The sequence below is a fragment of the Leptonotus elevatus genome, chromosome 2, assembly GCF_054856555.1.
Source record: "Leptonotus elevatus isolate MCC_2025b chromosome 2, RoL_Lele_1.0, whole genome shotgun sequence".
Taxonomy (NCBI): Eukaryota; Metazoa; Chordata; class Actinopteri; order Syngnathiformes; family Syngnathidae; genus Leptonotus; species Leptonotus elevatus.
The window spans coordinates 8,828,509-8,841,227 of NC_141240.1; the positions used below are offsets into that span (position 1 = coordinate 8,828,509).

A 12,719-nucleotide genomic window follows, 5' to 3' on the forward strand; every position below is an offset into this window, starting at 1 on the left:
CTTGATGGGAAAACGTCTTTGCTTCCCTGGGATTGTAAAGCGCGAGAGTCAGCGGGGAGGGGGATGGGGGTGGGGGGCTATAGAGACAGGAGGCAAATACCCTGGTGGTCGCTCGTTTGATGTGAGTCCATCTTTACGACTGTCATGTGTCCCACCTGCCTGCGCTGACAGCTTGTCAAACACGCGTAGGTTGCAGCGCTGCTCTTAACCCAGCATGCCCTGCGGGGGAGAAGATACGTCTTCATTGGGACACTGCCTCATTATGGCACCATGTGACCGTCACACATCTCGCAGTTACCTTGTGCACCATGTCAATGGAGTGCATCCCTCTCTATACCTCATTTGTGCTCACACACACACGCACGCACCTTTTGGGTGCAATAAAAGATGCGATCAGAGTCATCGGCTGCTGACAGGGGCTTGACACTGAAACCTGTTGTTGTTGGAAGGCTGCCTGCAACATTGTTCATTACTCACCAAGCTTGTCGTTTTAGACAGCGGAGGAACAGCGGCCTTATTAAGTAGAGACCTGGAGCAGCCTTAGGGGGACACACACACACACACACACACACACTCACACACATATACGGGGGTTCCCGCAAAGTTTCTAACCAAGAAGTTGAAGCTGACAGGCAAAATTCCAAACTTTGTGGTGACGGCAAATTTTGCTGAATTCCGAGTAGGACGCGGCCGTCAGGAAAAGCGGGGGGGGAGGCGGAATTGTGGCTGACTTGGACAGGATTCCGCTGATATTGATCGGAGCCGCTGATGTCTGTCTGGCTCATTGTATAACTTGCACAAGAACACATTCAATGCTCTCGACACTGCTGAACCTGGAGCCTTGTTTCCATAGTAACTCATTTCTCGCTGCCTCTAAACATAGCCCTCTTGACTGACTGCAGCTCTGCTCGGAAACATCAAGCGCAGCGGAAGAGGAGCGCGGTGTATGGACAATCATGTTTCAGACTGCAGGCGATGACACCATTTGCGAGCTCGTCCGATGCGTCCTGCTTGTATTGACGCTCCAAACTGTGGCCAAAGCGCCAGAAGAACGGAGGGAAAGACACAGGAGGTTCATAAAAAAAGGGGGGTTTATTCCACAAGATCGTCATCTATCTTCCAAACAGCAACACAAACAAGCCGTTGCTTGTTGAATGCTACGTTTTTAATTTATCACCCGGCTCACCTGCAACGTTGCACAAAGTTAGCAAAATCTGAAAATAGCAGAGCATCTCTGAAGCAACCTGCTCCATTTATGCCTCAAGCAAAAAGGGGGCTGCAATAAATCAAACCCCCCTACACTTGTGATGGTTCGGGATGAGAGGGGGATGTGGTTGCTGTCCCTGTTTGCTATTGCCATAAAAAAAAAGCTCAGATAACAAAGTAGTTTGGCCTTTTGTTTCCAATAAGAGAAAAAAATCATAATGCATCTTGTGAGCGCCAGTCGGGACTCAACAATCGCACTTGAGTGAGCGACGAGCATTATTTCTTGATGAAGAATCTGCTGATGTCAAACGCGACCTTGTTGGATGCGGTGCTCTTCCTCAGCCGGCTCCTCTCCTTGGCCTGCTGCGCCGTCCTCTGGGGAAGAGCAAACAAAATCAATCATTTCTTATTGACACAACTTTCTTTTTTTGTCATGCCTGCTCAGTGCAATATGGCTAAAGTGAGACTGATTGGGAAAAAAAAAGAAGCAGACCTGACCTGCACAAGCGGTAGGCCTAATTCTTTATCACTGTGCCCGTCAATTTTTATTAGGGGTGTCAGGTGACTAAAATTTTGATCGTAATTAATCGCATGACTTCAATCGTTAACAAATTTTATATCTGTTCTAAATGTACAATAAAATATACAACAAAATAGTTTTCATACTCAACATAAAAATGGAAAAAATATTTAACTAATAAAAAATATGGCTGCATCTTTTAGTCATTGATACAGTAATTTCATAATAATTTATAAAATTTAATTAAAATTAAAAAGATGAACTGTACTATAAAAAAACGGTGTGATATTGATTTGTGTTAGGGTCATTTTTCTGCCACTAGATGGGATAATTGCATTTGTAAGACGTTGGTGACAGCTCAGTGCATTTTTTTTTTCATATTAAGAGCTATGTAATCTTTAACATGCTGCGTTGCGGCTTGAATTACCCGAGTACAGGTAGTAAAGGGTAGCCATTAATCGCACGTTAAAAAAATGGTGGCGTTAAAGGAAGTTTAAATTTACTAAAAATTAATGCACTCATTTTGACACCTAGTTATTACAGCTGGACACAATTTGTAATTTTAACAGTGGTTAACTTAAAAAAAAAAATTATATATATTTTTTTTAATTTATTTTTATTTATTTACCATACAATCAACCCCCCAAACTTTCCCAACTAGTCTAAACACGGCATTTTGTTTATTATGCGTTTGTGGAATATGAATAAAGCAGCCAAATCCACTCATCTCGGGGGGCGGCCAAACTCAGAAAACAGCTGAGCCGTGATTGGTCTTTACCTGAGCTGAACTGTGATGTCATTTTCAGTTGACAAGCAAAATGGCTGTCGCCTGATATAAATAAAAACAGTTAGATTTAGCTTCTTTGTTCATATTCCACAAACTTATTATTATTCAGAACACTGTACCCCGTTTAGACTAGTGGGGTCCATAAAATATATTGTAAAGAAAATTTGGGGATTTATTTTCCTTTAACTAATTTGCTCCCCAAAACGTATAAATACATTCTATTTTAAATATTACCAGTGTCCCAAAAACTACTGCTAGAGCATACAGAAGGCTTTGATACAGCCTCTGAACTGAAGAGAACACTTGAAGCAATGGTAGTTATTACAAAAACAGCCAGCGGGTGGCAGCAGAGTACAAGAGGTCAACCAGGGCCATGTTGCAAAAAAATCTTTTCCCCACAGTTTTAAACCGATTTGTGAATAATGAAGAAACTTAGCTATATTCTAAGGCTAATTGCTGCAAAACGGAAACAGATAGAAACATACTTTTTTCCCTGATGAAAGAAGAGACTCTAATCTTTCTTTTGGTAGGTTCCATGTTTTTATAGCAATAGAACACAATATTCTGTGGGCCTTGCAAAATCAGTCAAAATCCAGTAAAACAGCCGAGAGCGAAGGGGGTTGCTTCAGTGAAAATGACTGGGAGTAAATGCTATTTAGCTATTTAAAACAACGGTTGTGGTCTCATAACAGATGCATTCCCTGGTCACGGAAAGCTGTTGTTACACTTTAGTAGAGCGGGCAGGCGGCTTTCAAGGAGCCTCTAAAAAGCTCGGAAAGTCTGCTGTAATTTGTGCATCCGTGGGGTATTTTGGCCGAGGCACTTTACAGACACGCTTTTAAGGCCCGGACGAAATCAAAACAGTCGCTTGTGTGACATTAAAGCACATTTTAGAGGAGACTTTTATTTTTGACATCCCTGCTCTCTAATGTCTCTTTTGAGGAATCGCGTGTGATTACTAGATACACACGCGCGGCCTTTTGCTAGCGATGTTATACATCACCACGACACAGCCGCCTGCTGGGATGTTATTACTGGCCAGAGAAGGCTGACCATGTATCACATTACTGCCACCTCGCATGATCCTCAACATGAGGGATGCAACTTTGTTTGACGCAGGACAAAAGAGAGCTGCCTCCAAAGTCGTGTTGCGTGATGCACGTACAGCTCTGTGGCAGACGGTACAGAGCGTCTGCAAGTTGTCCAGAGAGCACTGTCCTCCTCCGCTGTACACCGGACGGATGTGGTCCACTTGCCAGAAATCGCCTTCCACCGGAGCACGGATCATCTCGTTCAGCTGCACGCAAACACACGCACACACACACACACACACACACACACACACACACACACACACACACACACACACACACACACACACACACACACACACACACACACACACACACAGAATGAAAAAAAAATGCAGCAACACCCTCAGATGTTCTCATACGGCCGCAAATTGCCAAAAACAAGCCGTGATTGCACTCGCCTCCCAAACCATCCATCTATGCTCAAGTTGATTTTTCCCAACAGCCGTGATGTGTTTAGCTCTCGCTGAGCGTTACACTCGCCTGAAGTCTTATTTTACGACACACACACCTACACACACGGCAAAACACTCCAATTGAGCAGATATGCGCACCTTAGAGGCACATTGCAGATGTGCCTCATCAGAACTGGAGAGGAAAAACAAATAAGAGAGCACTCATGGCAGCACGATGCAGAAAAAAAACAAATAATGTGAAGTTGTGTGTAGTTGGAGAAGTGTAGACGTAACAATCTCTTTTGGAATTTTATAATTTGAGCAATTCTGTGATGATGGCATTAAATGAATTTGAAAAAGGCACCTCAAATGTGGTAATTGTCGATGATACCGCGTTTGTATTTAACGTCTGAACTTGAGATTGATGAAAGCAGCCTAACGGCAGACTGTTGTTTTCCTGTCAAAGCACGCAAGATGCAATTTGCTGCTTTGTGACCTCCCCCGCTAGCGCTAGCAGGGCTTTGAATCCCAATCAAGGAAATTAACATTCTTGCTTGCACTTCTTGCAATGGCCAGTGCCAGATTCATGAGAATTAGGAACCATAAGATACCCGCAAGCACACGGAACCATGAGTGTAGTGGTGACACAACAAGCTTGACTTTGATAACCCCAGCTGTGGCTGTAAGCCAATGTGCACACTTGGACAAACTGTCACTGTGCATCTGTCAAGATCTCAAATTCTTAAAGAACTTGTAAACACATTGTAAAGCTAATTGGTGAAAACATTTGAGCTACTGAGTTCTCATTTGTTGAGATGCACTATATAGTGCTAAAGCTATTGAAATACTGTGTCTGTGCTCTGACTTTTCATGGCGTTTTCAGCTAGCGTTATGCTTCTGGGCTAGTCAACCAGGCCGCTTTCGAGTGCCTTGCTGCCGCGGGATGAAAACGCCCTGCAACGACCCAGTAAGATGTTCAGTATTCCAGCAGCCAGAGGCGTTAAAGCAGATATTTTTATTAGGGGGGTCAAAATGAGTGTGTTAATTTTGAGTTAATTTAAAGGAAAAGGGGTGTGAAAATTTGTGCGTTAATTTTGAGTTAATTTAATGTTCCTTTAATGCCACTAACGCGCAAATTAATGACCACCCCTTGGAAAGCATGTACTGGGGGAATTCCAGTCCAAATTTTGTACTAATACATTTAACAATAAAGCGTATATTTGTGGAGACTGGGGTTAAGTTGTATTTTACAATTTGAAAAATTTGCAGAATTTCAGAACTTCATGTTAAAAATTAGGTAGCTCTTAATATGATAAGAAAAATGCTGTCACCAACGTCTTACAAATGCAATTATGCCATCTAGTGGCAGATTTTTGACCACAACACAAATCAATATCACACTCGTTTTTTTACAGTACAGTATATCTTTTTAATTTTAACTCAATTTTATGAACTATGAAATTACTGTATCAATGATGAAAAAGATGCAGCCATATTTCTATTAGTTTAAAATGTTTTCACTTTTATGTTAAAACGAGTAGGAAAACATTTTACATTTTATTGTACATTTAGAAGATATTACATTTTTGATTAATCATGAGTTAACTACTGAAGTCATGCGATTAATTACATTTAAACATTTTAATTGCCTGACACCCCTAATATTTATGCATCTCAAACATGTAATTATGTGGAAGCTTAAGAAAGACGCAAGATTAAGTAGCATCCTTTTTCCCCCCCATATTTTTTCCAAACTTCAGAAATGGTATTTGATTGGCAGTTGAGCGGAATGTGATTTTAGCATATTCAGCGTAGAACTTATTTATTTGCTTACCTTTTTTTTTTTATGAATCAAATTTGGCTGTGCTGTTGTTTATGGTATGCCAAATTTGCAAGACAAATTAATGTTCACTGTACAGGGACTTAAAAAAAGAAGTCAGTTTTACTTTTTCAGGTAAATACAATATTCATTCACAAACAAGAACACATTGTTTTTACGTTTCAAATTACTTCCTTTAATTGAAAATGTAAAATTAAATAATCAAAATCTATCATAACATAGCTACTTGCAATTATTTATTTTGAATTTAAACTTCTATACAATGCAAAATACATACATATAACTTTTTTATGTCTTATTTGAAGAGCCAGGAAGAGTTGCGATAACTAAAAAAAAACAAGGGCTTCGTTCAACTGTGCAATGGCCATTAATCATCAACCTTAGCCGATCCTTATCTTTTACTTAAGCTTCCTGTAAATAGCTTATTAAAGTGGTGGCCAATATACTGCAAGCTTGCGTTGCATCGATTCCCTGCAGATCATGCACAGCTGACAGTTATGACACGCCAGGCCAAACTGTTACACTCCAGGCAAAAAGTGAAAAAAAAAGAAAGAAAATAGAGCAGCTTTATAACTTGATGTGGTTTCTTCTCTAGTTCATTTAGAAATGGGTTTAATATTTAGTTCGTTATCAGAATGAACAGACAATTTCTGCTTGACAGGATAAGGATACCAAAACTGGAAGAAGTTCAAAGAAGTACCACTAGAGGGCAGAAAGTAATGACATTTGCCTCGCTGGTGCAGAATTCCAACACACTTTGCACCCGAGCTAGAAGGATTCTGCAACCAGATTCACTTTGAAGCAGTGTGAAAACACAAAAGAGCAACAATATTGATCACATTTGAAGAGACGAAGAGCAGAAATCAATTAAGACCTAAAGATGATGGAAGAGAAGCCTGACAAGGAGTTGGGCACCAAAAATCTATTTGCCCAATTTGAGTGCTGCTTTGCTGACATTAAGGCAGCGAGGCGGAATTGATCCCAGAAGATATAAAGAGCGGGCCCGAACACAGGGGCAGAGTTCACAAACCACACGCACACGTGCCTGCCTTCACACAAACTCAAAGAGGCGGAAACGCTCACATGGTGAAGCGTAGATGTGCAGCAGGAAACACAAAAGAAGCCCCAGTATGAAGCAAAGAATAAGGCACTAATCTTCAGGCTTTTCCACCACCGCGCCGTCTTATCATGTGGCTGAGTTTGTTTCCTCTAAAGCTCGCTGCATCGATCCACACTGATGCTGTTGCCGGCGGCACTGGGAAGAGGGTCGGGGGGATAAACATATGTGTGTGTGTGTGTGTGTCGAAAGAAGCAGGCAATGAGGAGGGTGCAGGGACTGCAGGATAACAGCCAACCAAATCAAACAGGCTTACTGGTCAGGGTCTGGCACTGGAAGGAAAATCAATTGGCCCTGCAATCCATTTACTGGGAGCTGGCCCCAGCTAGCCAAGATCAATCTGTGTGTGTGCGTGAGTGAGTGTGTGTGCACGCGCATCACGTATTTATAGTTTTGTGCTGGCCTCCCACCTGTTTGAGCGACAGCTGTGCCAGCCAAGTGTTGTCGAGCATCTCCTTGCGCTGGGACGGCAGCGCATCGCGGACCTTGACAAACAGGTCGTGGGCGTGGAGGCCGCAGTGCTGGCAGATGCCGTGCTCCGCCTCCAGCACCCGCGAGCGCATGAACGTCTGACTGGAGCGCAACTGGAACTCCTCCTGGCACCTACGGGGGCGGAGAATGTAGAATGGTCTGCACTCTGCGTGACACATGGACTGACGGAACGTTTACGATATACACCAGCCGCGAGTCAATAAAACATTATACGGACAAAATGATTGGGACACCTGGCTTCACCTACAGAAAGTGAAAATGGAGGAGGAGCTCCAAAGTGTCCACACTTTACAACAGGTCAAATCTCATGTAGCCCTTTTAGCTGCCTTTTATGAACTTACGTGTAGCTGCAAAATTGGGAGTCCCAGGCCCCGCCGGTGGTCAAGCAGGCCTGGTGGCACGACAGACACAGAGGGACGCCCTGGCGGTCCACCGCCTGCAGGAGAGCTGGTGATGGCTGCTCGTCAACATCCTTCCCTGAGCTGCAATATGCATATAGTGTATGAGCGCTTGACCACAAACAACTGTTTGCTTTGAGCTGGAATGGTTCATTTCATAAAGTAGATTACTGCGTGTCGTGCTACACTCTAAAAAGAGAATTGTTGAACCAATTTAAGATGTTGACCAACTTAATAAAATTGCTCCAATTGGTAACACACAATTTAATTTAATTAATCCAAAGTGTTGTATTAATTAATTAAATTAATCCAAAGTGAATATATTAAGTTGAATTCATTATGAGTTCATTAAACTTCATATATTCACTTTGATTAAATTAAATTAAATTATGTGTTACCACTTAAAGCAATTTTATTAAGTTGGTCAACAATTCTCAACTAACTCATTCACCCCCAGCCATTTTCACTGAAGCAACCCCCTTCGCTCACAGCTGTTTTACTGGATTTTGACTGATTTTGCAAGGCCCACAGAATAATGTGTTCTATTGCTATAAAACATTGGAACCTACCAAAAGAAAGAGTCTCTTCTTTCATCAGAAAAAAAGTATATTTATATCTGTTTTTGTTTTGCATCAATTAGCATTATAAATATGTTTAATAATTTATTCACAAACCTGTTGAAAACAATGGGAAAAAGAGCTCGTTTCAACATGGCCCAGGTTGATCTCTTAGACTCTGCTGCCACCTGCTGGCCATTTTCTGTAATAACTACCTGTGCTTTAAGCGACCTCTTCAGGCCAGAAGCTGCATCAAAGCCTTCTCTATGTTCTAGCATTAAAAAACATAAACGTATTTGGGAGTGAAGGACAAAGTATTAAAACATTTATTTATATGTTTTGGGATTTGAATGAGTTCATCTTAAATTGGTTCAACAATTCTCTTGTTAGAGTGTACATAAGAAACAAACACTAAATGTTGTAAGTAAATAGTTTTCTTTATCGGTTGATGATGATGATGAATGATGTCACAGGGCTTTACTAAGACTGACAGCCTATTAAGACATCGGATTTAAGTTGTCACAAGACTGACATCTTACGAGGATAAAAGAGATCATCATCCTTATTAATATTGTACATATCCAAAATAGAAGCCAGAAAGACGATTTAGAGGGTCAGAGCTACAGTATAGAAGATTGGACACCCCTTGGTATGTGACAAATATTATTTATTGGCTCTTAACTCTTTGACTGCCAAGCATTTTCAGAAAAGCGGATGTGTGGGTGCCAGCTGATTTAAGCATTTTGACTGATCTTTCAAGGTCCACAGAAAATTTTGTGTTTGGACTATGGAAACACAGATACTACCAAATGAAAGATTGAACACTCATCTTTCATCAGAAAAAAAAGTTAGTTTCTACCTTATTCCGTTTTTCAGTAATCAACAATAGAAAATAGGTTAGTTTCAACCAAATGCTCTGTTTTGGACCAAAATACGGAGAAATCAAGCTTTTTGTGAAACGATATTATTTCATGCACTCTAGTGAATTGGACACTTTTTCTTTTTTCCATGAATGATGTCACAAACACCTAAACAGTGCTTTACTTCTGTAAAACACTACCACTAACAATGAAAACGTGTTTTTTGATAGCAAAGTAAGCTTATTTACATTCAACAGTGTAACAATTTGACAAAACAATTTGGCAAACTATTTACAAATGTGTGCAACTGTGGTACTATTTACAATTTACACAGTTTTTCTTTTTGTGAGGTATATTGTGTAAAACTCCCCTGCGTGTAAGGGGACGCAGCAGGATTTGCACCACAGATTAGTTTCACTGCGATTGCCCCTTTGCGTGCAGACCCTACACTTTCTTGCCGGCCTTTTTTTCCGGGGAGTAGCAGGTATATACTGCAGTGTGTGTTTGGTCATGTTGTCATCAAGTCTACTCTCAGGATCATGATACGGTGACCTGGTGTTACGTCTGGCTTCCTCGTATCCTTCAGTTCCTATACCGGGTGGTAAGAGATGTTCTGATCCATCTTATCCACTCCATTCATGGTGGCATCGTAGTCCAGAACCAGTGTCTTCTCCGTGATCAGACTGTACCCACTCCTCCGATGAATATGCATTGGACTCGGGGTACTCTTCATCGTCCGATTGAACGTCCGCCTGTGCAGAAGTGCTCGTTTTCCGGCGTTAGCATCGCTAGCCGGTGAGGCTTTACGACGCGATCGAAGCCGCCGCGTCAACGCTTCCAACTTCGGCGTCAACGCTTCCAACTTCGGCGTCAACGCTTCCAACTTCGGCGTTAACCTCGGAGTCACCATCATCATCATCAATGTGCTCTTTAGCATTGGTCTATGCTTTTCGTCTTTGAAAAAAATGCTCAAGCGTGAGCTGCTTGCAAGCGGTCGCCATTTTCGCCTCCTCAGCCATTCTCCCCTCAACACTCTAGCTCCGCCTCACGTCTTCTACTGACGCTGACCCGATCTTGTCCAAAGAGAGTCATCGCTGCCATCTAGTGACAACAACTAGTCATTATACTAACTCGACCTGCTTGATACTTTCAGCTTGCCAAGGCTTTCCTCCACCCGTTTAAAAACAAAAAAACATAGTGAACGTCTTTTAACGTCTTTGGCGGCGCTCATTTGGATTTTACTAAACGTTATTAAACGTTTTTGGCGGTCAAAGAGTTAAGTAGATCTGGCCTGGTACACACACATTTTTTTAATTTTATTTTAAGAGGTTGTTAATCTGTTACAGACCCCAAACATTCAATGAGTTTATTACATGGTTAAATAAAAGAAAATTAAATGACATTAACATAATAAAATCAGACATTCACATTTTTGATAATACTGTGTGGTTTGCCTCCATAATATCAACGCAGCAAGCCACACACAAATATTCTTTTCCAGCACTAATCTAGAATCTAATCCTCCAAAACAGAAATCTTGCATGATGTTACAAACATGAAGAAGAAAAAACAACAATGCAAAATGGCAGAGGACACACGAGAGGAGGTAATGAGGAGGGTCTTGGGGCTATTTATTATGGAAAAATCCAGAAATAAAAATGGAGGTGGGGTGAAAGTGGACTTCCTAGTCTAGTGCCTGAGATGGAGGTGAGTTCTCAAATTAGGCTAATGGCTGTCACTATTACCCTTTGTGTTTTGGGTAGTTGATATGTTTATTCTTATTTACATCCACCTCCTTGTTGTTTATTCTCTTCTTTCTGAAAAAAATCAAGACAAAAATTGCCTGCGGCCTGGTACACACACAAAGATCAATCATCCCGTTATTGCACCTTCCCAACGACCCAAGGATGACAAATGACTGATTATTTTGTGTTTTTACAAGATCATCTTTAAAGATTATCGTGTGGTCTGAGGTGTGTTAAGAGTGAATTGGTCCTGATAATGGAGAAACAAACTTAAATACTAAACATGTTTGATATTTAAGACCAAAAATATTCTGTGTGTGACGGCTCCCAAATTATGAATTATAATGTGAAATAAAATGTAGCCAGTCAAAAAGTGACCTGGCTGAGGAACAAGGAGGTGGGTGTAAAAAAAAACAAAAAAAAACTTTCATAAAGTCTACTTGGGGATTTTTCCATAAATTGTCCCAACTCTACCAACATTCTTTCACTTTTCATGTGAAATTTTGGGTTTCCATTGCTGTTACCATGTTTCTTCGTACTTGAGATTACTGCCTTGGAGGACTACGGTAGATTTGAGATTGGTGGTGGAGCAGAATTGTGTGTACAGTCGCACACCACTGTGTGTGGTGTGCGACTGGGGTATATAACAGATCAACAATCGGATGTACCAAATCAATGGAAATGCAAATAATTTTGGGCCATTGGACAATGTTGAATGTGAAGAGTAATTCCAGTGTTCTCTTTTGTCTTTGAAGGAAGGTAGTAATCAAGCCGTCCTCACAAAATCAGTTGTTACTAATGTGAACCCACTACTTCATCTCTGATACTTACCTTATTTTATTATTCTAAATTTGTGCCAATAATACTATTTTACAACCATCTATTCAAATTCCAAGCATGTACATACGAGAGTCAGTTTGAGTTGAGTTTTTTTAGGACAACTAAGTTGGGCATTTGCCACGTCATCCCAGCAGGGTGCAGGAGCGGCGATAGAGAAGGACAGATGGACTCCATTGTTTCCCCGTGGTTTTTGTCTTTTGAATTTCACACAGACCGAGGCGGCAACAAAGAATCAGACAGACACTACAAACAGATATGTCCTCACTGATATAAAAAAGAAAAGCCTCCAAAAACGGAATGTTGAGAGGATACCAAAAACTGCTACCAAGAGAACCAAATGGTGCCAAAAATGTCAACGGATGAAAGCGAGAAAGCTTCAAATGGTGTGCTTAAAATGAGAATGGTCAGAAGAGGGTTTATTTGAGGGAGGGAAGGGAGAGAGCGGGAGGAAGCCTTTAAATGCTAATGAAATACATATCATTACAAGAAGCTTCTACCTTACTGAAATTCATCTCAAGTGAGCACACTGGCCGTAAGTCCCAGAAATAATACAACAAGACTCCAGCAAACAACCACAGCCGGCTCATGTTTACCACCAAACAAATACATCCGACTTTATGTCACTTTAGCTTCATGCTTTTCTTGATTACCTCTGCAAAGAACAAGGTTATGTACTATTATTTGGATTGCTGTTCTTTAACATGATTACACAAAGGCTTATTTCCATGAAACTTTGTGGGGGTGTGGGACAGGGATAGACCGCCAATTATCGGTGCGGATATTGGGCATCTTGACAAATAATCGTCAAAATTGGCCTTTTTTCAAAATCTGACGGGTTATAAAAGGTAAGGCTAAAACCATTTTAATCTCT

At 41.1% G+C, this 12,719-nt stretch overlaps 1 protein-coding gene across 5 annotated transcripts in view; it reads right to left on the minus strand.

Annotated features, from left to right (window-relative positions):
- Positions 1–1,073: 1,073 nt before the first annotated feature.
- Positions 1,074–12,719, minus strand: part of zranb3 (zinc finger, RAN-binding domain containing 3) — an 84,081-nt gene continuing 72,435 nt past the window's right edge. For all 5 annotated transcript variants that reach the window (XM_086070011.1, XM_086070010.1, XM_086070012.1 and 2 more), the window contains 4 exons: positions 7,790–7,930; positions 7,367–7,559; positions 3,679–3,810; positions 1,074–1,581 (listed from right to left, as the gene is read on the minus strand). In XM_086070011.1, the coding sequence (XP_085926137.1) occupies positions 1,483–1,581; positions 3,679–3,810; positions 7,367–7,559; positions 7,790–7,930 (565 nt within the window). In that variant the 3' untranslated portion in view covers positions 1,074–1,482. The remainder of the gene's footprint in view (positions 1,582–3,678; positions 3,811–7,366; positions 7,560–7,789; positions 7,931–12,719) is intronic.